Raw genomic sequence first — 23903 nt, 5'->3', positions numbered from 1 at the left:
TGAAATTTCTCGTTTGGCCTGCACTTGTACTGCACAAAAACGGATCATTGGGCAAGGCTTGAACGCTCACAAAACTATGAAGTCAAATGATAACGCTGGGGCAAATAGTAAACCTTATGAGGTTGATCCCAACATAACTAACACCAAGGATGATGCGGAAAACAAATCGCGCAGTATTGTTAGCATCGGCAAGGTTTCCTTTCAAGATGCACATGTCTAAAAGGATCAAACGTTACCAACACATATTCACAAGCTGTACAAAGGTCAATTAGTCTTGATTCCCAAAATACTTACGCCATTCTTACCATGGATCAACGAAACATAAGTGCGCCACAATCTCCAGGTTCAGGATCAGCCGTTTTTAATTCCAACCAGGAAGAAATCACCTTTTACACACATGCAGCTACACTTAACGAAAGAACGGCAGCGAATGTTAGTAGTAACCTGGGTGTATCTGTCGAGGCATCACAGCACACGTCTACGACTCAAGATCGACAGAATTGGAGCAAATCTGTTAGCAGGATATCTACATTTCACGGAATTGCAGTACCCACTGAACAAGAAATGTCCGAATTTTATAAATTTTGGAATGAAAAAGGGAAACAGTATTGTCGTGACACGTTGGGACCGAATTTGTTCGCTAAATGTTATGCATATTACAACAGCATTGTCCCACAAAACAGTAGGTTTGCAAATAATAACTATGTTTTACTTCTACAACTAAATTTGTCTAAACATGTTTTGGTTTTAGTGTCTGTTTGCCCGTATAAAAAGAGCATATTAGTGAATAAACAAGTGATAAATTATCACCAACGGAATTGTTTAATACGCCTTAACAGGAAACGAACAATTGCGTGCAACGTTTGATCGAGTTTGTGGAATTATAACATCAAATTAGCCATGAATGTGCCCTTTTTTCTGATGCGACATGTCGATGGAAATAAATATATTAAAATGAATCGGATATGATATCTGAATGCAACTGGAACCATTTTTTAATTAGACTGATATGATATTTAAACAAAAACGATATGAAATTTTAATAAAACGGTAAAAATATTTTTTAAACGCTTACAATGTTAATTTTTCATCGTATGCTTAATATTCATTTGTCTGACAAACAAAGGCACACATTGTGCGTTACTCCATCTAATATTATTTTACTATGTATATTTATTTATTCATCAAATTATATTAATAAATTATAACAATAACCTGGTTAATCTGGTTTTTTGAATGTACGGACGGTTTCGGCTACTAATGCAATTTATCAGCAACGCTAATAACCTAAATTCGTGTGCCACAGTTCCAATATAATCGTCGATCATAGTTAGCTCTGCATGGTTCTGGTACCATTTAAGAAATCGAAATTAACCCGTTCATTTATTAACATCAGCGTATTTGCAGACATTAAAGCAGTACACTTCAATAAATAACACCTCGGTTCATACACATAATTGTATGTGAATATACAATAATGCACTGGTATTTAAACTGTGTTTATAATATTAATGCCGTCAGGAAATCAAGTCTGTGTCAACTCCATCGTTTATTTGGGATAAATAATGTTATTATAACTGGGTTTGTTGTTGTTTCTTTCTTCCTGGCATAATTATGACATAATGAACTCTTTTTACAAAAAGTTCCAGATGAAAATAAATCATTGAAAAACTTAATGCTTTGAGGTAATTTTATATGCATAGAACTTTACATGTATATGTTCAGATTGTATTCACCGAATGTCCACTTTGCTTCACCGGATGTCCACTTTGCAAGCCTCAAAAACAATAATGTAAACTGCTACTTATTTCAAGATCTCAATTTTCTTTATTTTTCGCTGCGTTCGTAGGTAAAATATCCACTCCCCCCCCCCCCCACACGTCGGTGGCTATTTCGGTACGTCAACACTTCTCATAATTCTAAAGTTGTTAGTTTAAAACTAGTATTTATTAGTATTGGATTTACTATATTTGGCAAGTGAAGTATTTTCAGCGCAACGCAGATGTTGGTAAACATAAATTATGAATTATAAAGCCAACAATTGACGAGATTACCTGAAAATAGTAGCGATCATGTCAAAGAATTCTCTAGATTTGCGGTAACCAATTGCATGATATAAGCCCCTGTGAACTTGACCTTAGACGTTTGTTGTGACTACGATTATACAGGGCTAAATATTGATTATTACATGCACAGATAGAATATCGATTTTTAAGACGCGTTTCTGAGAATTCAATCTTAAACGTATAAATAGGATTGTTTATCCTGTGTTAGGCTTTTTGATTGACTTCCTGAAACGATTTTAATATTTTAGGTCAGTTGCTCTATAAGTGTTCTTTCTTCTAACTTCAGTTGACAAGAGATTATTATATATTTATTGCGCGTTTACATGTCTATTAAGGCTTTCCTTATTGTACTTGAGTTTGTTTTACATTTGTGTTTGCATAGATTTCTTAACTTTCGTTTTGCATTTTATGTGCACTTTCGATTTTGGTAAACAAGTAAATGTAATTACTATTCTTTTATCTTCGTATAAACAATCAGAGAGTAAATTAATTAGACTAGTTTGAAATGACTTATATTTCAATGTTACAGAATGCCTAAATGGAATATTAATATATGCGCATTACAGCTTTGTCTGTACTCTTGGAAGTAAATTATCTCATTTTTCGATATATCTTTGATAAATACGTGCAGCTAGTTTTCATTTAAATGACAGTGAAGAATGCGTGCTGAATGAGGTAAGACGAGTTTGTTTTTAATTTGCTCAGCTGATTGTTAGATAATGTAATCAACGTACACTTTTCATTGTATTGCCTGCTGTCAAAAAATAATTTAAGATTTTAATTTTGTGCTAGTCCACTTTAGTAAACGATGTATATGTATGGTTAAGTTTTGATTTAACTAAATTAACAATTCTTAAGCCCTTTGATTACGTATGAAATATATAATAATCAAAACGAATACTAATTTTTGTGAATTTGTTTTAGAACCATTTGTTCGTTTGTTTATATACAATATACAAAGGAACTGTTACACAGTGTATGGAATAGTTTTATGTTTTAAACTTGTCGAGTTAACGAATAACGATGGAATTAAGAAATAATTACTTTAGTACAAGAAAAATGTGTATGCTGCATCATGGTAAATGCGACAACTTGAAATAATTGGTTTTACATTAATTAAAATATGTAGATATATTTACATTGAATACTTTCAATCATATATTTCAGATAAATCTACAAACTTCCAACAAACGCGCAATATTATATTTAGCGCATTTGATCTTTGCCGGTCGAAACAAACACTCAATAAATCAGCATACAAGTAGTTGCCTTGAAAGGCAAAATGGCCGAAGTTCCACTCCGGATGCAGGTTGAACAGGATGGAACTGTTCCTTTTACTTGTAGCCTAATTCACACACAGGATGAAAGTGTACCTAATCGAACGGAATCAAAGAATGAAAACCTTGATTTGCTGAATAAGGTACGTACAAAGACTTTACATTAAAATAATCGCTCTGATAATTACGCATTCCTATCTAGAAGAAATTTGCAGGTGACTGCAATTAAAATGAATTATTTAATTACAATAATATAATCATATATAATATTTCATGTTTTTTCCTCAAACCAATTATTAGCAAAAACAGCCTCGTTAGTTACTAATCCACACATCTTTAAAGCTTTGCACTAACATGACGGAATTCAACTTTGTTTTGTGATCATGTGCCGATTATACAACAGGTTGAGAAAACACTTACATAGGTTTATACCTAACGATATAGTTGAATTGGAAACGACAGAATACATACCTCATGCCGATATTAAGGAAATTAACAATCCACGAATCGCTAAAAATACTTAATATAGTTGCGCTCAAACATTATTGAACATGATACGTTTTCGTTTTTTCTCGACTTTTACCTCGATTGCAACGAATGTTGCTTTTTTCCATTGCATTATAATGGAGCGGATTCTATTCCAAACAATGACAGCATGGCATTCGCTTTAAATGTCCAAACGATTAAGATCTAATATAATGATCTTTGTATAACACATTGTAGAAAAGCATTTGATTCGTTGTTTACAAACAGTGAACATTTGTTTATATTCAACTTCAATAAGTGTAACTTAATGTAAGAGATGAAGAAACACAAATGTTGATGACATTTTGACTTTAATATCCAAAGAGCCGGATATCGAATAATATTACAAATGTATATTTGCTAACATATTGTTTACACTAAATGATCAATATATTTCAATAAATATCAATAATATAACTAAAATGAACAATTTATTTAAATCCAGTTGGCGGTTGAGGAAGAGTCAAACCAAAATATGAAAATAATCATAACTGAGAAAACTACCGAAATAACCATGCTAAAAACAAAGAGTGAAAAGCTTCAACGAGAGTGTGAAAAGCTTGAGAATGAACTGTCCAAATGCAAAACGAGGTACGCAATAATTGAATTTTCGTACGTAAAGCGTATTGTATCGTTTTTAAATTTTGAACATTTTTATTCAATGAGTCAATATTCTGTTTACAGAAAAGACTTATACGGTTAAACTTTGTGAGTTTGTAAATTAAACAATGTTTATAATGTATAATAACATTTCCAGAACGTGCACAGCTGAAATAAGTCGAATTCGAATATCATCTAAATATAATACATCGTTATTTTGTAACATGATCTGTAACACATATCCAACACAAATCCAAAAATCTAATAATATCGAATAAGCACTGTTTAATAGCTTTCCTTGTAGGTATTGTACTCATTTTTGTGCATAAATTACCATATTTTTAGAAGCAAAATGACAATTAACTGTTTACTGGTTAATAAACAAACATAATATGTGATCTATTAAGATTCTAGCTAATATTTATGCAATTAAAAATATATTTGTATTGTACTGCGATGTTAACAGGTTAGAGACTTATTCGTATTGTGATTGTCACATGGGTTTAAAATACTATCTGTGTTGTCAAACAATATCAGCGAGTATCATGTTGGCATGCGTGTTTGAAATACCGTTACTTATCAATACATTGACATTTCTATGTCGTCTTTGTTAAGTTGTAATCTTACATTGAAGATTAAGCAAAATCATGGGCAACAAACTCACTGACAATAATCCTGCAATTGCCGATCTCAGCGACAGCAACAGACCAGCAAAACTTGCTGAACAGTTTTCGGTACTGTCATCTGATGTTACAGCTTTTCATCTGTATTTAGGCGATATTTGTAATTTATTGAAGACATAAGGTTCTTGTTTATTATGTTGGAATGACAGCATTTGAAATTATTTTTTTTTATAACTAAGTAATCAATATTAACCTGTAGATTGAATATAACAATAAAAAGAAATCGTAAACTCCACATTTGGTTTATATATATATATATATATATATATATATATATATATATATATATATATATATATATATATATATATATATATATATTGGAATGATAATTATTGCAAAGTTTCTACCATTCTACCATGTTGTAAAATTATTAGTTGTCTTTTGCATTAGTTTAGTTTATAAACTTGTCATAGTTTAGTCTGTAGTCACAGTTGACCATGTTTATTTACGTGTTACTGCTTTTAAAATGAATTATAAAAGAGCTGTTAAAAATCAATTTAATGTTAAACATAACTCGTAATCGCTTTTTAATGCATTGACGTTCCTTAACGTACTCCTTCCTTTTTTCCAATTTAAATGTTTGGAATACACACCACATACTCTGCACGCAACCATTAACACATGTTTAACATCCTCCTGTTAAACCTTCGACAGGAGCTGTATGATAATCAATGGACGGATGCCTTTGAGGAACAAACTGACATGACCGATGATGAGCAAGGCAAAATTGAAATACTTCTAAATATCCTATTGGTAAAATATTGTATAATTATAAATTATATTATGTACAATAGGTTAGATCCTATGATCAAATAAAATGAAGAATAGTTGAAATTTATATGTAAAACGTGTCTACAATTTGACGTTTTACTTTCGATTGTATGTGAACATCTTTGCTTAGGAGGATTTTCAGAGGGTGGCTGCTTCATTCGCTTCTTCAAATATTCTCAACAAACGATATTGCTTGTTATTACCTGATGTCTTATATAAATTATAATTAATTTTTTTTTGCTATTTCCTTGTCGAAAAAGAAATTTGCAATTTTTTAAACTGTTACCGGTGAATATCAAACTGTTGACCGGTCAACAGTTTGAACTGTTGCCCGCTGGAATAATGACGTCATTTCGTCGAAAAAATTACGTCATTTTACAGTTAAACAGTCAAAATTATTTATTTTATCGATTACTGTTGTGTGTAAATCAAAATTTAGTTTGCTGTTATTTCCATGTTGGAAAGTTGATCAGGTAATAAAACACTTATTTCATGGATGCTTGGTGAACAGTCAAAACTGTTGTCCCTCGGTATCAGGGCTGACATTTGGAACTGTTGCCCTCGGCCTTTCGGCCTCGGGCAACAGTACCAAAGTCATCCCTGATACCTTGGGAAACAGTTTTGACTGTTCACCGCGCATCCATGAAATAAGTGTATAATGTTAAACATATACATTGCAGCGTCATTTATTGAACCAACACAATCCATAAGTGGCTATTTTATCACGCCCCCTGTTCAGACAGTAAAACATTTTCAATATAAATCTGCACTGCACGTGACCAGATCTTATCCCGACTATCGACCTAATGTAAATTTATGTACACGCCTGCTTTGCATTGAATAACACTGACAAGCTGTTCTTACCAAGACGCATTATTATTTAAATTTACAGAATATTTATGAAATGTGTAAAGAAGAATCGCAGAAACAAACATCGATGCTGTGGCGAATTGCTTATATGGATATTGATTCGGTAATTGGGGTATGAAACTACGAGTGAATTGAACTGCTTTAATAGAAGAAATAAATTAATTCCCATGTACTCGTTTCTAATGTATGCTGACGTAATAATGAGTATTATAAATATAACTACGTTAAATGTAACGGTCCTTGTCTGCCTTAATTTGTATGATCTAATCGAAGCTGGGGCGTCATGACGAGCTGACAATTCCAAAGGATCATAAATCCGACCCGACGAAGCATTGGACGTGTGAGACCGCACGGGTGTATGACAACGTCCCCGTGGTAGGCATAATGTCCCGTGGAATCATCATTGTAACCCCCAAATGGATCATATATTATTCATAAAAATGTAACGTCTATCGCATCAATTTAGAAATATATATACCGTTGAAATTATCCTTCAAAAATGTCCCTCTTTAATTCGCACAGTAATATGCACACGTTTTAGATATGCCGCTAAAACAGATGCAACTTTCAGACATTGTTTCCATTCTTTAATACACAATCACTTTTCAGTAAAGTGTAGACATCAATAAAATACGTTAATCCATGTAATGAAGTTTCATTCGCATATTTTAGATAAAGACCGGTCAATCTCCGAATCATCTTGAAATAAATAAACAAATCAAAGAATTTCGGAAATATGTTGCTCAAATCAGCCTCGATAACTTGTTTCAGGTAAATACTACCACGATACTATTTAGAATTCTATAGAAAGATGCCATAACAGTAATAATACTTTCTTCCATGCATTCTCAATACAGGTACATATTTGTTATATGGATTCGTTTGACGAAATGTAAAGCATTCGTTATGTATTAGCTTCAAAGATATTTGGGTAAAAATGTGCTTATGTTATATATTGCTCTTTAGAAAATATATCACCAACTAACGCACTTCGGACAAGCTATCCATCATCCAAAGATGGAATTATACATCAGGGGATGTGTAAATATATGCTGGCTCATGAATATACAAGAACCTCCCGTTGCGTTTACCCCAAAACCTGAACAATTTGATCAATTCAGCACGGAACTATACAGATCCTATACACAATCTGGGCCAGCAATCGCATACTTGGTATGGCCGACGATGCTGCTGCACAAAGGAGGGCCGTTGCTTCTGAAAGGAATTACACAGTGGTGTACCAAGGCAGACATGCCGATGGCAATGAAAAAGAAAGAGCAACACGATAAACAGTGCAATAACGTTCAGTCGAAAGCAGATTCGATTTCTTCGAACAAACGTTCACAACAGGACGGAGATTTCGGAGTAATGAACCAAAGAGAGAATGCAATGCAACTTACTAATGCAAAAGAGAGACGTGCTCAGCCTGTTAATTATCAACTAGAACAAGTTTCAAATGATGAAAATAGTATCACGTCAACCTTCCCTATGACATTGGCCTGTATGTCACAAGCAAATCACCCTACAATTGAACCTGAACATATAAAAGTTGATATACAGCCGAAGACGGATAAAACAAGCGCGATAGAACTGCGTATGGACAGGAGCCCTTATATTGGTGGAACAGGCAGTCATGCAGAACGCACACGGGTTGGGAATGCGATTGACTCAAGTGCATCTATAAATGTGGACTCTTCCACAAGCCTTGATGATATTTTGAAGAACGCTGTCTTTGACCCTGAACAAGTAAAAAATGTTGGAAACAATGTAGAGGAAACTGTATATAAAATTAGCCAAAGTGTATCGTCGTTAGTAAAAAAATATCAACAGCAAGAAAATGAACAAAGCAAGCAGAAAAAGCATCATGCAAAAATATAAGAATTGCACAAATTCTAGAGCAAAAACAGATAATTACTTGTAGTATCAGAAATGAAAACGGCTCGACTGTTTGATTAAATATATTTTGGCGGTTTATAAAGCTTCGTAAGTGCATAAAAAAGAAACCAAAACATATGATATAAAAAACTGGGTAAAAGTGTTAAGGAGATTGAAATCATATAAACATTAAACTGCGCTAGAAGTTTCGACGTCATAACATGTAGGGAGCATTAATTGTTTCACTTCTCCAGCCACCTTTCGCTTGTAGTTATTGCCACTAATTTATAGTATTTAAGACTGCTGGAACAATAATAGTGCACAATTTTGATTTGGTTTAGCTTACTATAATTATGTTGTATACAAAGAGAAATTTTGTCTTTACCCTGGTTTATATATATTTGTAAAATATATATTTAAGTATTTATATGACCATAGTTTACTGTCATTTCTTCTCGCCTTTCTTAAGCCGTGAGCTAAATTCAAGAACTGTCCGTTCACGTTTTGTTTATACATTTACCAATGGTATCGTATATCTCATTTTGTGTTACATAATAATTATGTATTAAATAAAACTTCTTTATATTATGCAATACGATCATATCATATGAATTATAGTGTATAAGAAACCAGTTGTTCGATCACACAGGCCGGTATACGCTCGCTAAGTGTAAGCTGTACTGATTCTTCACCTCAACGTTTTTACATAACAGGTTTGAAAATATTCACAACTTAATAGTTAAATCGATATCTTTAGTTTACCTGTATGTTATAAACTCGATGCGCTCTGTCTAGTAGTGGGTATACAATCACTTAAAGGTATATCACGTCAACTACCATGTATATGTAAATTTTATATTATTTTAAAAGCGAGTATATACGATCTAACTTAAAACAATCAATGCCTTAAAGAACTGAGACATTTACATTGAATTGACATGACGCCTTATCAGTGATCGCTCCGCCCACTTAATCACGTGGCTTAGCGGGAAGAAAACCTAGACAAGCTAACACCAAAATGGCTTCATTGCCTATAGACTGCATATAGATTTACGCGAAATTCCGGATGATTTTATGGACTTGTTAAACACCATATTACACTTGTAAAGGGATTGATGCCATTAAGTTATTCTGCAAATGCAAAAAATATACGATAAAAGAGAACATCAGCTATTTATAACGGGTAAATCAGTACATTAAACACGCTCTCAAACGCTTGCGCGCTTACCGAAATCGAACCCGTTTTTACGTGTAATGGTGGTATTTGCAATAAATTAACACTTCACCGGTATTTACCCGTGTTATTAACAAAATTATTACCGAAACATTCCCCCCTACCCGTGTATTTGACACGAAATAGCGCTTTATAACTGGGAATTCGGTGAAGTTTAACGCGCTTTCTGACGCCGAGTGGGTACCTCAATCCCACATGTTATTGCGTATAAAAGTGATATTAATCATATTAAACATTGCTAATGGGACATTTATCAATCACTATAATTTAAAGCGCAAAAACAACACAGTAAGTTTGGACATTGTCTGATATAAAATTAGCGTTGCACGAAATGGAATACGGTCAGGCTATTATAAATTAATAAGGCTACCAATATCAGACGCTCGCGCAGGTACCGACTTCCCCGAAGTTACCGCATTTATTGGTTAACTAATATCAGTAATAATAACTCTTTTACAATAGCATTTATCGATTCGTCTTTATTAAAATAATAACAAGATAATTTTCACTTGTTTTTGACACACAGAAACGCGATTTTTAACGGGGATTTCGTAAAGTTACACGAATTGGGTACCAAAATTCTCAATTATTTTACATGCACACGTGACATAATACATACTTAATAATGCTTAGTTATTGCTTATATGACCTTTCAAGTTTGTGAAATAAATTAATGTTCTATAAAGGGGATCTCGGTAATTCTTGAAGCTTCCACTCGCTCTTGTCAAGACCGCATTGCCGCGTACAAAATGGTATAAATTTAATTCATCTAACTTATCTTTCTGGATACCAAATGTCAGAGTTGCATTAACCCTTTTACACCGTTTTTGCCATATTTTTATTACCGTTTTTTAATCCGAACAAAATAAACGAAACTCGTTTAAAAAATGAGATCTGGGCATTCGAGCTCCTAGTGTGGATTAAAAGCGTTTATTGGTGACACCACATGAGTGCAAATGTGTAGATACCGTTAATAAGATAATATATCACATGTCACCTTCAAATAACATGTATGATGTCAATTAAGTGCATTACTATCAGAGTAATAAAACACAGCATGAATTAGGCTTCATGCTGGGTTTTATTTCTCTTTAAGTAATGCAGATGAACCTCGCTTCTGACCTAGTAACTGATAAAACTATTTAAAAAAAGTGAAATATTATGTGATAATCAGATCGATAACATAAACTATTTAAATCTGCTAGTATATCCGATAAAAATATATTGTAATTGTCTTTGACAGTGTTGACGTTCAGTTGTTCGTGGTGACGACCGCATGTATTTATACATCTCTTACACTTCTCAAGATCTTTTTTCGGCTTTGGAAACGATATAAATTAAACGTCACCAACTAATCTTTCAGGATATCGATTGTCCGAGTTACATAATCCCCATTGACACCGTTTAACCATTTTTAATCGTTTTTTTTAAGAGGAAAACAAAAGAAACTCAATGGAATAAAAGTGAACCTAAACATGTAGCTTGTCTAGAAAATGGCGGACAGGTCGTTGCTAACGAGTGCGCCAGATTAATCGATCGCTGATTGGTGGATCAATTCTAGTGGGCGGAGCGATCATAGATAAGGCGTCATGTCAATTGCGTGACAAGGTTGGTGCATGCGATGCGTCGTCCTGATATGATGTTCATATGTTTTCATTTGTTTCAAACCCCTTATATGTATGTGCCCAATGTAAGCATGGTCTTGCAAGGAGCAACATGGTTTTTACATGCGATAAAACGAATTGATATGATGATCATGTTTGCATTTTGTTTAATCCCGTCATTCGCAACAAAGTAATGGGACAAACAAAACATGTACGTTCACAATATACATATGGGGAAAATGCAAAAAAATGAGCGTCCACTGTAAACGTGATCTTGGAGCTAATGTCATAGTTTTGCACGCCGCGCGTCGTCTTGATAATATCGCATGATGAAGCAGAGAATGTTCTCGCGCAAAGTTTTGGGTTAAACAGAAATTATAGAAAATGTGTATCGGCTTATTGGAATTTCATTGCAGTAAACAACATTCGATTTATGGAACCATTTTATGGCAGTTTGCATATAATTTATTAAACATATCTCGTTCATGTTCATTGTTTGTTTTAAAGGGGCCTTTTCACAGATTTTGGCATGTTTTGAAGTTTGTCATAAAACATGCTTTATATTGATAAATATAAACATTAGATATAAAAAGCTCCAGTAAAAAAATCAAGAATAAAGTTAAAAAAAGAAAAAAGGTAACCCTCAGCAGGGCTCGAACAACTGTCCCCTGGAGTCCTGGAGTAACAAGTCTGCCATGTAGACCACTCGGCCATCCTTCCGGACACAATGCCAAATATATTTTATACTTTATATAAGCAATCCTCGTAGTTTCACAGAATATAACGACAACAACAGAACTCTCCAAATTATTAATTCGTTTCGCGTTGCAACGCTTTATACTTTTCGCGTTTTTAAATCGTCAAAAGATGCATATAGTGGTTATTTTAGAGCATGGTAAATTTTCAGTATTACTGTTTCTTTACAAATATCATAACTTAAACGAAAAGTTTCGAATCTTAAACGTTGTTTACATTTAAATCGTTTATACTCACTTTAAAATATCAATTTTCATTCTGTAATTGGGGACAATTGGCGGAGAAAAGAAACCTCACCTATTATAGTTCAACCTCATTAATCGTGTAAATCACTTTTTTCGGGCTCATCGAACATCTTCTCTGTTGATGACGCCTATTAAATCCTTTCAAAAAATAAATGTCAGTGTGTATATGAACTCACGGCTGAAGTCTTCAATTACGGACAGGTAACTGCAATATTAAAACATCTTGGTTACCATTTTAATACATTGTTTTTTATGTTAAATTAGATGAATGTCAACACACTTTAAAATACGTAAATGTTTAAGTTGAAAACAAAACATTTGCAAATATAAATTTCATATTCTTTTTTTTCAGAAATGAATGTGTGTTAACTTTTTACAGCAACTGACATATATATTACGTATGCAAACAAAGCGTTACCGATCCGGAAGAAGAAATAAATGTTTCTGGGAATTTCATCGTCAAGGTTTAAATAGAAAATTATTAGTAGTTTCGACCTGCAATTTACTTCCTTTTGCGATTTGAATATATGGGGTCAATTGTTTCGCATAGGTGAGTTGCTATTTCTTCTTCATCAAATGTAACACAAAGCTATTAGATATTAATTACGACTTTAAATGTTCGTAAAAACTTAACTTCAAATTTTGATTTTGAAGTTTGTTTTAATATATTAATACATAACTTATCTTTCGTTTCGAAATTTGAAATGTACTTTCGATTTAATACAAATTAATATAATTTGAGATTCATGCAAAATTAGTGTGGTATTTAAAGTATGAGAATACTTTGTGATAGGACGTAGGTTACGCGTGTATGTGTAATAGCACCCTATTGATTTAATCGGAATCAAATTGGTTTACCAAAAATATAAGGCTTTTATGACATTATCGTACTATATTTTGAAAAGTTGGTATATGAATATATTATTCATGTTCTATTAAACACAAAATCAAAACAAGGCGTTAGATAAAGTACCAGAAAAGAATCAAATCATGGAAAATTTGGACGGCCTTAACAACAAGCAACCGACAGGACAGGGCAAATTTACAGATGGGGCTGTTACACAACATGTTGACAATGATATATTGGGTACGAAAGGGCTGGAAGAAACTGAAAAAATGTTTGAAGAAATAAGAAGACTTCCGCTGGTGGTAGAAAAGTCTCAAAAAGAACTTAGCCAAATGCAAGGGAATGTAAGTAGGGTTTTAATATGCGGAATGAAAATTGTGTTGGAATATGCTTTAACATATTAATAGTATTCACATTTATTATTCATATAATATTAAATTGATAATGTGTGTGGTCCTTGGATAGGATACTTTATATTTGTACTTGTTATTGCAAACTTCAGATAATACAACTGAGGCAGAAGCTTGCACAAAAACAAGAACAAGTTCAAATGATGGCCAAAACAATGGAAAACGACCGATCACTAGTTGAGCAGATTCGCAAAGAAAAACATGACTTGGTGAAGGATAAAGAAAAGATAGAGACAGAGTTAATTAATTGCAAAGGACGGTATGTGTTTCATCGTATATTATTTATATAATCAACGGAACTATTTTAATTTGGCATTTGCGTTTGTGCTTTGTAAAATATTAATAAGTATTTTATTTAAGCAATAACATTTTTTGAAGAAGTATTTTATCGCGTTATTAGCTCTTTCATTCTACAAAACAATACCTAAATACCCGAACTGTTTATTTGTATTATTATGCAATATGCTAAAAATAAGTTAATGGTATTCGTCAGTAAGGGTAGACAAGTGTAGTTTTATGGTGACTTATATGCAAATTCTTATAAATGTTATTGTTGTTTTAGATTGAGTCGGTATCTGGGCAATACACTTACTGAAAATAATCCTGGAATTGCTGATCTGAGCAATGAAAACAGGCCCAATAAACTTGGAGAACGGTTTTCAGTAAGTGATTAAGTTACTATTAATGTTCTGTTATGGATATGGTGAACAAAATCTCTAGTTTCAACACTTCTCAAGCAGCCTTCGGAAACATTTTAATGATGACGTAATCGTGTTATCCGGTACACGTACTCGAATGGATCCACAATCTTAACAAATTTCACGATATTGGTTTGGAAAAGAAACTAGGTGTCAAACTTAAAAATCTTCGACGACATCAAACTGTACTGCTTGTGAGCGCTAAATTAATTAAGATTATTTAGATTTAAGCTAGATTCAGTCACTATATTTTGTTTTACAATATAACGTGCCAATAAAACTGAGAACTTGCATAAAATCATGTTAGACATAACAGTTTGGTCCACCCATTGTCTATTACAAATAGATTGAATTGTTCCATTTTATCATTTAGGAGCTGTACGACAATCAGTGGACGGACGCGTTTGAAGACTTGGACAAAAGCAATCCTAATAACGAGCAAGCCAACGTTGAATTACTGCTGGATATTCTTATGGTCAAAAATTGTGTATTTTTATTTTGTTCCATGTACATTATTATTTTGCAAATTAATAATAAACATGCGATGTTCATAAGCTTATTTTTTGGTGAAGTATGAGCGTTATCTGCTTATTAATAAATTGAAGTTATAGTGCATGTACATGTATGTTATGAATAAGCATTATCTAAAATTTAATCTTTATGCCAGCATTGACTTGAAAATTGTATTTATGTTTTAAAGGGTGCCAATACACTTTGCAAAGAAATATCGGAAAAACAACACGCGGACTTGAGAAAAATAGCGTACTTAAAGCCTTTGATGGTAAATATGATTAAACAAATAATTAATTTGCGTGATTGTGTGTTCGACATATGTTGTTTACGTTTTAGGTAACTAAAATAGCAATCATGCACAACATCCATTATGTAAGTTTGTATGTATCGTTCTTACAAAAATATTACAACTTGCTAGTAAATGATATTCAAACGCCGGTAAATTATTTATTATATCCACGAAACAAAGTAAATGGGGTATAATGGCAATCACCATGGGCGTGTTTCCGCCTGTCAGTATATTGCTTACATATTTTTGAGTTCTTGCCCTTTTTATATTTCTTTATAGAAACTTTGCCCGTAACATAACTTCAACAAGAGATGTGTTTGTCAGAAACACAATGCCCCCTTTTGCGCCGCTTTGAAGCCATAAATTTGACCTTTGACCTTGAAGGATGACCTTGATCTTGACCTTTAGCCGCTACAAATGTGCAGCGCCTTGAGATACACATGCATGCCAAATATCAAGTTGTTATCTTCAATATTCAAAAAGTTATGACCAAACTTTTACGAAGGTTAAAGTTTTAGGAACGAAAAATACAATGATATTTGACCTTTGACCTTGAAGGATGACCTTGACCTTGACTTTTCACCACTCAAAATGTGCAGCTCCATGAGATACACATGCATGCCAAATATGAAGTTGCTATCTTCAATATTGCAAAAGTTATAAACGTTTAACCAAGGTTAAAGTTTTGTGACACACACATACAATGACAGACAGACAGACAGACAGACAGACAGGCAAAAATCAATATACCCCCGATCTTTCGATCCGGGGGCATAAAAACTATAAGAGGTATCCATTTGAACAGTCATAGAATCACCAACGGTTATTGGCTTTACATTGTAATGGATTAGTATGTTTCAAAGCTGACTAATGAGTTATGCACAGTATGACCACACTTATCTAACGTTTAATGTTTCCAGGAGGCTGGGTCTCTGGAAACGGTTCTGGAGTTGAACAAGCAGCTAAAGGAGTTTCGGAGGTACACAGCGAATCTGGCACTTGACGCCGTCCAAGAGGTAAGATAATGGTTTCAAGACATTATCAACAAATACCGTATTTTCCGCAATATAAGACGATACCTTTTTCAATGTTGCATGCGTCGAATATTCCTATGCGTCTCATATATGAACACAATTTGAAAACTTAAAGTCACAATTGCATTAATGTGAGAGTCATAAACCTTGTGTTAAATAACTTAGATATTGCCGCAATGGGAAAAATATGTTTTCTGTGTAAGATGACAAACGTCAACAACTATTGGAGTCTTATACTTTGGATAAGCAAGTTTGATATAAAATAAAACAATACACATAATTGAATTGCATGGAGTAACATGTGTGAATGGAGACTAAGGAATATTTCGTAACAGTGAATGTTCGTCTTATATTCCGATGCGTTTTATATGTGGATTGAATTTGGAAAAGTATTTGTTTCGCACTGGTCATAGAGGTAGGAGACAACAGTGCGGGTTATTTTACTCCGTTATCTTTTTATGTGAATATTGCTTCCTAAATTTATAAGTTTTCTGAAAACTATTAAGAGACTAATTAAAAGTGTACGTTTTTTCTATGGATATTAAATTTGAAATCTAACTATTAATCTTTCAAAAAAACTGAACGTTCTAACATAACGCATTAACATAAAAATTACAATACATGTATTAATTATTTTGCAGATGTATACAGACCGAATGAAAAATAATCGTATGATGAAACATTTAAACAAATACAACTCAGAACGTTTGACGTCGTATATTAAAGAGTGCGTGGAGATATGTTGGCTTATGAATGTCCAAGAACCGCCAGTCGTGTTGGCACCGGTTCCTGAAGTACTGAGCGGAATAAACTTAGACCTTTATCGGCACTACATGAGGTCCGGACTATGTGTAGAGTTCCTCGTATGGCCTGCCATGTTGTTGCACGAAGGAGGTCCTACGATCATGAAAGGCGTGGTCCAGGGCTGCGCTGCAGATACCGTAATCCATCCAAAATCCAATGTCAGTCTAAAGGCACTAGATGACGGTGGTGATTGTGGAAAACCGATTGTAGACAGTGCGACTGTCAAAGAAGCGGATACAAATTCGAATGAGAAGCAATCGAGTCGTATAATTGACGACCAATCAACACAACACGGAAATATTCATTCCGACCTACCAACGGAATTTAAAAGTACTGGAAAGACGAAAAAGAAGAAAAAGAAGAAAAAGAACAGTAAGCAGCCGCAAACAGAAAATAGAGAAAGTACAACTGAGAAAAATGCCGAGATTGACGACGACGCTTCGTTTTGTGGAAACGTTCAACGTGGTGTAAACGCAACCAACGGTAAGCAAGTAGCAACTGGTTCAGATGTGGCCATTAAATTAAAAGATAATCAAACGGAAATGAATAGTATAGGTACCTTTTCGGCGGATCGAAGTGCTCAATACGAGGTATGTCTAGAGGCAAGAGCAACAAGCCTAGAAAGTAAAATCGAATCAGAGGAAGATAGCGAGCAATCGCAACAACATAGTGGCAGCAAGAGTAAAGGCCCCTCTACTGCGAGAAAAGAGTCAACACAATGTCCGACTAATGCTTGTGATGTTATACCATCCACGAATTCTGGAAAGAGCAAAAGCAAACACACTAATCCGACGTATGCTGGACAGACTCAACAAGACACCACATCTGTTGATGGCAAAACTAAGAAAAAGAACAAAAACAGGCGCTAAAACAGTATCTATATAATAAAATAGTTTCGTCAATAAGATATTTTATTCAATTCTATATTTTAAGTTTGTATTAATTATATAGAATTACAAGAGTTCGTTTAAATTTGCAACATAATTAAATTGTACCGTATGTATGAAAGTGCGAAAGAATGATCATCGTAAAAATGTATGGACGCGTAATGATTTACCTGCACTGACATACGAAGTGGACTTTTTTATGTACATGTACCTGCGCAGTTCGATTAAAAAATTACATGTAATGATGACTGAAGGTTTACTTGTTCTTAGTTTGAAGAATTTTGTTTTCAATTGGTTGAAATAAATAAATAAAATGAAAAGAGACGGTTATTTGTTTATTACTCACATTGCGTCTATACATAAATTGGTAAACAAAAACAAACAACAGGCCAAAGATGCCCCATGGTCGATGAAAAGCTTATCATGATCGTTGTTAAATAGAGTGTTCTCTGGCATTTTATTTAATTTGCACTAGTTGCCTGGTTTTCGATTCAATATCAAAGATAAGGTTTTTATCCAGATGTTATTGAAACAAATGTAACGAGATAGTTTCGAGACATGTGGGTTAAGCGTATAACTTCTAGAGTGTTCACAATATATGTATCCATTTTGAACAAGTGTGCTAGCGTTTGGCACCTCATGACATGATCATTTGCAATAAAATAGACCTCTAGTTCAAGCATTTTCTGTATAGCCATTCACGGAACGGTTAAATGTTGATAGCGCAAATGCTATTTATTTCTTGAATGTCTGCGAATCGTGTTTAATTCTTTATATAGAAAACCTTTCCCGCACCGTGCGTTTATTTTTCAACGGAGCGGTTTCATTAAAAAGTATGAATTCGAAATAACAAATAAGCAAGTGTAATGTAAGAATGTATCATTAAGTATAATGAGTACAATGAGAAGAGAAAGGGAGGAAAGAATTTACAACCTGTTTTACTTTTGAATTATCTCGTTCAGCATTATCATAAGTAGAGAACATAGTTGAGCATTGCACTAACGTAAAAGATAGATGACGTCAACATGTTTGCGATGTTTAGTGAATACGTCAACAAATAAATAGTTGTTCATTTTTTATTTAAATAATAATAATAATTTAAGATTAAGTTGCATTATGTATTAATGGCATGAAATAGCCAATAAAAACTATCAGGATATTTTTAATAAAATTCAAAAACTTCCAAAAATAGCATGTAAACAGCGTCATTTGCCATGAATGTCAAGGGCATGAACTTGTCCGTTATCGACGCAATTAGAATAAATGGATTACTTCCCTTCCATATCCAGAACATTCTTTTCTGATGTAGTGAAAACTAGAAATTTCGTCAGACGTATTTTATGAAACGCGCAAAACAAACGGTCTCAATATTCGTAAAGCAACAACTAAGTGAAAAGTAGTGTGCGCTTCCGTGGATGATAATTTGTATCGGGTGATCTTATTCGAGGGCACAATGTTTCACAGAATTGGAAATAACGCTAGGCCACTTGTGCGAAAGTTGAATTCGTGCCGGTCGCTATGTACAAAGCGGAACATACCTGTCAACTCGCCGAGCAGCAGGGATCTCTGGTCGGACTTCTTCAGGGGACCCAGATTCGTTTGGCACGGACCGTGGCGCTCGCCCTTCCGGGAAATGGAGGATATGATGCGCGCTGTGGAGAGCGTGTTCCAGCGGATGACCCCGCGTGCGTTTGACGTCTACTACACTAGACCACGTGACGTGCCTGAGGGCTCGCCGGCCAGCGAGGTGTCCAAGGTAAGCGGTTTGAAACTGTTAATTACTACATTATTTCTTCAAGAGTAATACATGTTCGTACTCATTTATATTTTGAAAACATGTATGTTAGTACTAGTAAAAGTGTCTTTAAGTATAAAAACGGAAATATATTGGAAATAACATTGCCAGCCTGCAGTAGGGTATCAATTGTTGCATGTTCAACTTTCACTGAGGCTGAGGTTTTGTTTCATAAGTTGTCTTGTCCAAGGGTATTTTGCTTGTCCCAGTTATAGATGTGGTTGAGTGTGTGTTAATAAGACAATTGATAAATGCGCCTCAATACAACTAGTGCACAGCGTGTTTTATTGAGCCATGTATGTATATGATCTGCTTCGTTTCCTTCCATATTCATAGCCGGTAATATGTGTGCCAGTATATATTTTTTACTTGCGGTAAAAAAGTTAGTGAGGGTATTTTTTTTATTTTATTTTTGTCAGCTGAAATACGACAACAAGGTTTTTGAGCTGAAACTTGATGTCCAGAATTTCGCGCCAAATGAACTTGAGGTGAAATTGGCGGGAGATTGCCTCACTGTGCGCGGGAAACACGAGCAGAAAGCAGACGAACACGGCTTTGTGTCTCGCGAGTTCCACCGACAATTCACGGTCCCAGCTGTAAGTTAATGATTGTTTTCACGATTCATCTAATTCTTTCTTTTTCTCTGTTTTGCCATAAGTAGTCTCTGTACAATGGTCAGAACAAACAAGTAGATAGTCTTCTATCATTTTAACTCTTATGATTTATCAACTCGTATGATTTATTTACGGTGGCATAGAGGTGACATACTCTCCTCTTTCTTTTTTAAATTGCACTCCTCTGTTTTCTTTCTCGTTCCCTGGACATACTTACTCGAAGGAACGACTTACTAACTCGTGGGAACGAGTAAGCTATGTCGTGGGAACAAGTTACTAAATCGATGGAACGAGATTGAAAAAAAAAAACGGAGTGCAAAACTAAATAAAAGAGGAGTGCAGTGAAATAAAACGAGTGGTGTAGTAAATAAATATGTGCATTAAACAAAAGAGGAGATAATTTTAGTTATCTCGATGAAACAACTTGGCTAACTCGTTTCCACTAGTTTGTTAGCCAATCAAATTGTTAGTTATATAAATTTTACTTTAATCCATGATCATCATGGCCGACAGAAACGAGTTGATCCTACCTTCTCAATTATTGGACACACGAAAGATGGGACTAATTTTGAATTATAGCCGTGGTTTCCAGCTATTTGTTTTTTACTGAAAGATATGTTTAATTTTGGTGTGGTCTTGTGCTGAGGAGGTAAGACGGAGTACCCGGAGGAAACCCCGCCTGTCCGGTTATGGTGACTACCAACCAAACTCACATGCATACGGTGTTAGAACATACCACGCCAGCTTTATATATGCGCACACAATACTTGCACATGTTATGCACAATTTGATTGGCTGACAAACTCGTTCCCTCGATATAGCTAAAATGATCTCTTTTGTTTAATGCACCCCTCCTTTATTAACTGCACCGATCTTTTTTTAATTGCAACCCTCTTTTATTTATTTTTGCACTCCTCTTTTTTTCTATCTCGTTCCGTCGATTTATTAAGCCGTGCCCACGACATAGCTAACTGGCTCCCACGAGTAAGTTAGTCGTTCCCTCGAGTAAGTATGTCGTGGAAACAAGATAGAAAAGGGGCAGTGCATTTAAAAAAAAAGGAGTGTATGTCACCTCTATGCTACCGTATTTATCCATTTCATGTAGTACTTAGTTTGAATTTGTATCTGCTGTGTTTGGTACCAGGCAACTGAATTGAGTATGTGTACTCATGAAGCTTATACCATTTGTATAACTCACAGTCTTTCGATAAAATCGTGCTGAAATAAATAGGTTTAAATTTCATAATAATAATCACGCTCTTAATCTAAACACTTAAAAAACATTACGAACACAAATGTTTTAGGAGGTCGATGCTGACTCATTCCATTCGTGGGTGTCGGATGACGGAATCCTGACAGTCCGAGCTGTCGTGAAGAACGCCGGAGAACCGCCGGCGAAAACCATTGAGATCAAAACGGAAACTAAGAAAGCAGACGACAAGACCGGAGGCTCTGCTGATTGAGTCTTTGACAAGATACCGATCCGTTGTGTTAAAACATTGTAATGCATTACAATAAGACACCCTACTTGTCATATCGTAAATGAAGTTCATCTTAATGTTGTTTAAGTTTTAAACGTGTAAGATCAGTGCAGTTAAACTTCAATACCAGAATGTCGACTAGTTTTTGTTTCTTTGAAAGACAATGTCCTTAAATTCTAAAGAATGTCTATTCGTTCATCTTTTCAAATCACCGTGGAAGAATGTTTGTTGAGCTTCGTGTTATTTTTCTATACGAAAACCCTTTTCAGACAAAGATTTGTTTTCTTGCAATCTGCGCTGATTGTATTTATGGCAAAAGATTCCTCTCGTTATAAAGAGCATTAACTGAAATAAAGAATATAAATCTTATTTAGCATCGATAATATCATTGTAATGTTGTACAATATATCACGTGGATGAAATTAAGGTAAATTATAAGTATAAAATACCATCTGCAAAATTTGTAGTTATAAATAATATGATAAGTAATAAAGGACAGAGTCTGTAATAACGGATATCCCGATACGTAATACAAAATATAATTTTGTGATAAACAATATTTCTGTAATAAATGATGTAAATAGTATTGAATGATAATGCTGATACGCACAATTGACAATTGTAATCATAAAATATCAGGCATGTATATGTCTCTTATGAAAATGATATCAACTGTAGTACAGGATAATTTTGGAAATAAAATAATAAGTGTCATGTGTTATCAATGATATTACATGTAATAAAAAGCATTTCTATATTTTGTTGTATATCAGACGTCCATTATGTGTGATATAATACTTCTGTAAAAAACGTGTGGGTGCTTGTGTTCAAATACATGAAGTCCTACTTTAACAGCCTACAATCGTCTACTTGCATATCCACGATTTTTACGTAAATATTTGAATAAGCATACGTTATACGATCAGACTGTCATTGGAAACGAATAATATGCCAAAGAAAATATATTCGCTGTCTTCCATACGCTTGAGTCGCCATCAAGAAATTAAAAGTATAACAGTATTATGTTAGAAGTGCGAAGTCCTGTTAAAATTTTATTCTCAGTTCTAATCCAAATATTGTTCAGATCATAAAATCACAAAAACGTTCCCATTGTAGGTTATCGTTGGATAATAAGCATCTCACTGTCTTCTGATATGTGTTTGTAGTTTAATTATGGTCTAAACAATTCGTGATTCAATAAAATAAAATCGACAGCATATAATGTATAAGATAATTAAGTATTATAATTTTATACAATTTCATATAACTTGCAGTAAAATAATCAACCCATGGTGATTTATGTGCATAATCGTCTGTCAATATGGCAATAGTAACAGTATTTAAGTTTTAAATACATTGAAATGCACATTGACTACCCTTTACTCAACTCAACTCAGTTTATTTAGTAAATGCCATTGATTGTAGTTGCAAACACATCATCTTTCATATAAAATATATCAACGTATTGCATTTTGTTCATAAGATAATACACATGCATACATAATTTCAAAAGTGTGTCATTATCTTTTTTGCCCATCACATTATGAAAGTCATGCACAGTATCTCCTCCAGTGATATTGAAATTCCTTACGGTCAACGTTATATTTACTACTTTGAAAAAAAATGCATGGTATTCACTATCAATAATAGATACATTATTCTCGGTAAATTATTATATTCGAGCAACCTATATTCCGTTTATATATTAGAGGGAAAAAACACATAAAAGACTGAAATCTAATTAAATGTGTAATTAATTAAAGAATGGTGTAAAATACTTTGTTCATACCTCAGTTTAAAAAAAGTTTTACGTTTATTTGATGTCAGGTTTATAAAAACAAATCAAGATAGGTAACTTAGTAAAGAACCTGAAACAGTTTTCAAGTCAAGTTGCGTCCCCTGATATAACATGACAGTTTTGAGAAGGTCCCTCGGTTAACTCCATTGGTTGTCAATCACAGTTGAAAGGCGGAGCTTATTTTACGTCACGGTTCATCGTATTTACATTGGAAATAGCGTGCT

General features: G+C 34.0%; 3 protein-coding genes across 11 annotated transcripts; all 3 read left to right on the top strand.

Moving 5' to 3' along the window:
* The first annotated feature begins 2217 nt into the window (after window positions 1-2217).
* LOC127876549 (uncharacterized) lies at window positions 2218-9097 on the top strand. Of its 9 annotated transcripts, none has more exons than XM_052421862.1 (9): window positions 2218-2314; window positions 3234-3486; window positions 4314-4459; window positions 5103-5202; window positions 5809-5907; window positions 6818-6907; window positions 7069-7170; window positions 7468-7566; window positions 7762-9097. In XM_052421862.1, the coding sequence occupies exons 2-9, from the start codon at window positions 3349-3351 to the stop codon at window positions 8671-8673; spliced, it is 1686 nt and encodes a 561-aa protein (XP_052277822.1). In that variant the 5' UTR covers window positions 2218-2314; window positions 3234-3348; the 3' UTR covers window positions 8674-9097. The 9 variants fall into 9 exon arrangements, with proteins under 9 accessions (XP_052277822.1, XP_052277824.1, XP_052277821.1 ...); XM_052421864.1 differs by lacking the exon at window positions 2218-2314 and adding an exon at window positions 2483-2741 and having other exon boundaries at window positions 6818-6898; XM_052421861.1 differs by lacking the exon at window positions 2218-2314 and adding an exon at window positions 2483-2741.
* A 3816-nt stretch (window positions 9098-12913) lies between these two features.
* LOC127876543 (uncharacterized) lies at window positions 12914-18315 on the top strand. The gene is made up of 8 exons (XM_052421847.1): window positions 12914-13059; window positions 13467-13700; window positions 13859-14025; window positions 14329-14428; window positions 14838-14939; window positions 15165-15245; window positions 16187-16282; window positions 16942-18315. Exons 2-8 carry the CDS (start codon window positions 13500-13502, stop codon window positions 17971-17973), a joined length of 1779 nt encoding a protein of 592 aa, XP_052277807.1. The 5' UTR covers window positions 12914-13059; window positions 13467-13499; the 3' UTR covers window positions 17974-18315.
* Window positions 18316-19254: 939 nt separating this feature from the next.
* LOC127876564 (alpha-crystallin B chain-like) lies at window positions 19255-22595 on the top strand. Its single transcript, XM_052421889.1, has 3 exons — window positions 19255-19747; window positions 20206-20382; window positions 21705-22595. The coding sequence occupies exons 1-3, from the start codon at window positions 19445-19447 to the stop codon at window positions 21861-21863; spliced, it is 639 nt and encodes a 212-aa protein (XP_052277849.1). The 5' UTR covers window positions 19255-19444; the 3' UTR covers window positions 21864-22595.
* Window positions 22596-23903: the final 1308 nt, after the last annotated feature.

This window comes from Dreissena polymorpha, chromosome 4 (genome assembly GCF_020536995.1).
Source record: "Dreissena polymorpha isolate Duluth1 chromosome 4, UMN_Dpol_1.0, whole genome shotgun sequence".
Lineage (NCBI taxonomy): Eukaryota > Metazoa > Mollusca > Bivalvia > Myida > Dreissenidae > Dreissena > Dreissena polymorpha.
The sequence above is the reverse complement of the archived record's forward strand: the minus strand, read 5'-3'. Positions and strand labels throughout refer to the sequence as shown.

Bases quoted from the DNA above. Each gene is read 5' to 3' on its own strand.
- LOC127876549 (XM_052421862.1), top strand. From the start codon at position 3,349: ATGGCCGAAGTTCCACTCCGGATGCAGGTTGAACAGGATGGAACTGTT. The intron at 3,487-4,313 runs GTACGTACAAAG...ATTTAAATCCAG, and splicing joins ACCTTGATTTGCTGAATAAG to TTGGCGGTTGAGGAAGAGTC. The intron at 7,567-7,761 runs GTAAATACTACC...ATTGCTCTTTAG, and splicing joins GCCTCGATAACTTGTTTCAG to AAAATATATCACCAACTAAC.
- LOC127876543 (XM_052421847.1), top strand. From the start codon at position 13,500: ATGGAAAATTTGGACGGCCTTAACAACAAGCAACCGACAGGACAGGGC. The intron at 13,701-13,858 runs GTAAGTAGGGTT...TGCAAACTTCAG, and splicing joins TTAGCCAAATGCAAGGGAAT to ATAATACAACTGAGGCAGAA. The intron at 14,429-14,837 runs GTAAGTGATTAA...TTTATCATTTAG, and splicing joins AACTTGGAGAACGGTTTTCA to GAGCTGTACGACAATCAGTG.
- LOC127876564 (XM_052421889.1), top strand. From the start codon at position 19,445: ATGTTTCACAGAATTGGAAATAACGCTAGGCCACTTGTGCGAAAGTTG. The intron at 19,748-20,205 runs GTAAGCGGTTTG...TATTTTTGTCAG, and splicing joins CGGCCAGCGAGGTGTCCAAG to CTGAAATACGACAACAAGGT. The intron at 20,383-21,704 runs GTAAGTTAATGA...CAAATGTTTTAG, and splicing joins GACAATTCACGGTCCCAGCT to GAGGTCGATGCTGACTCATT.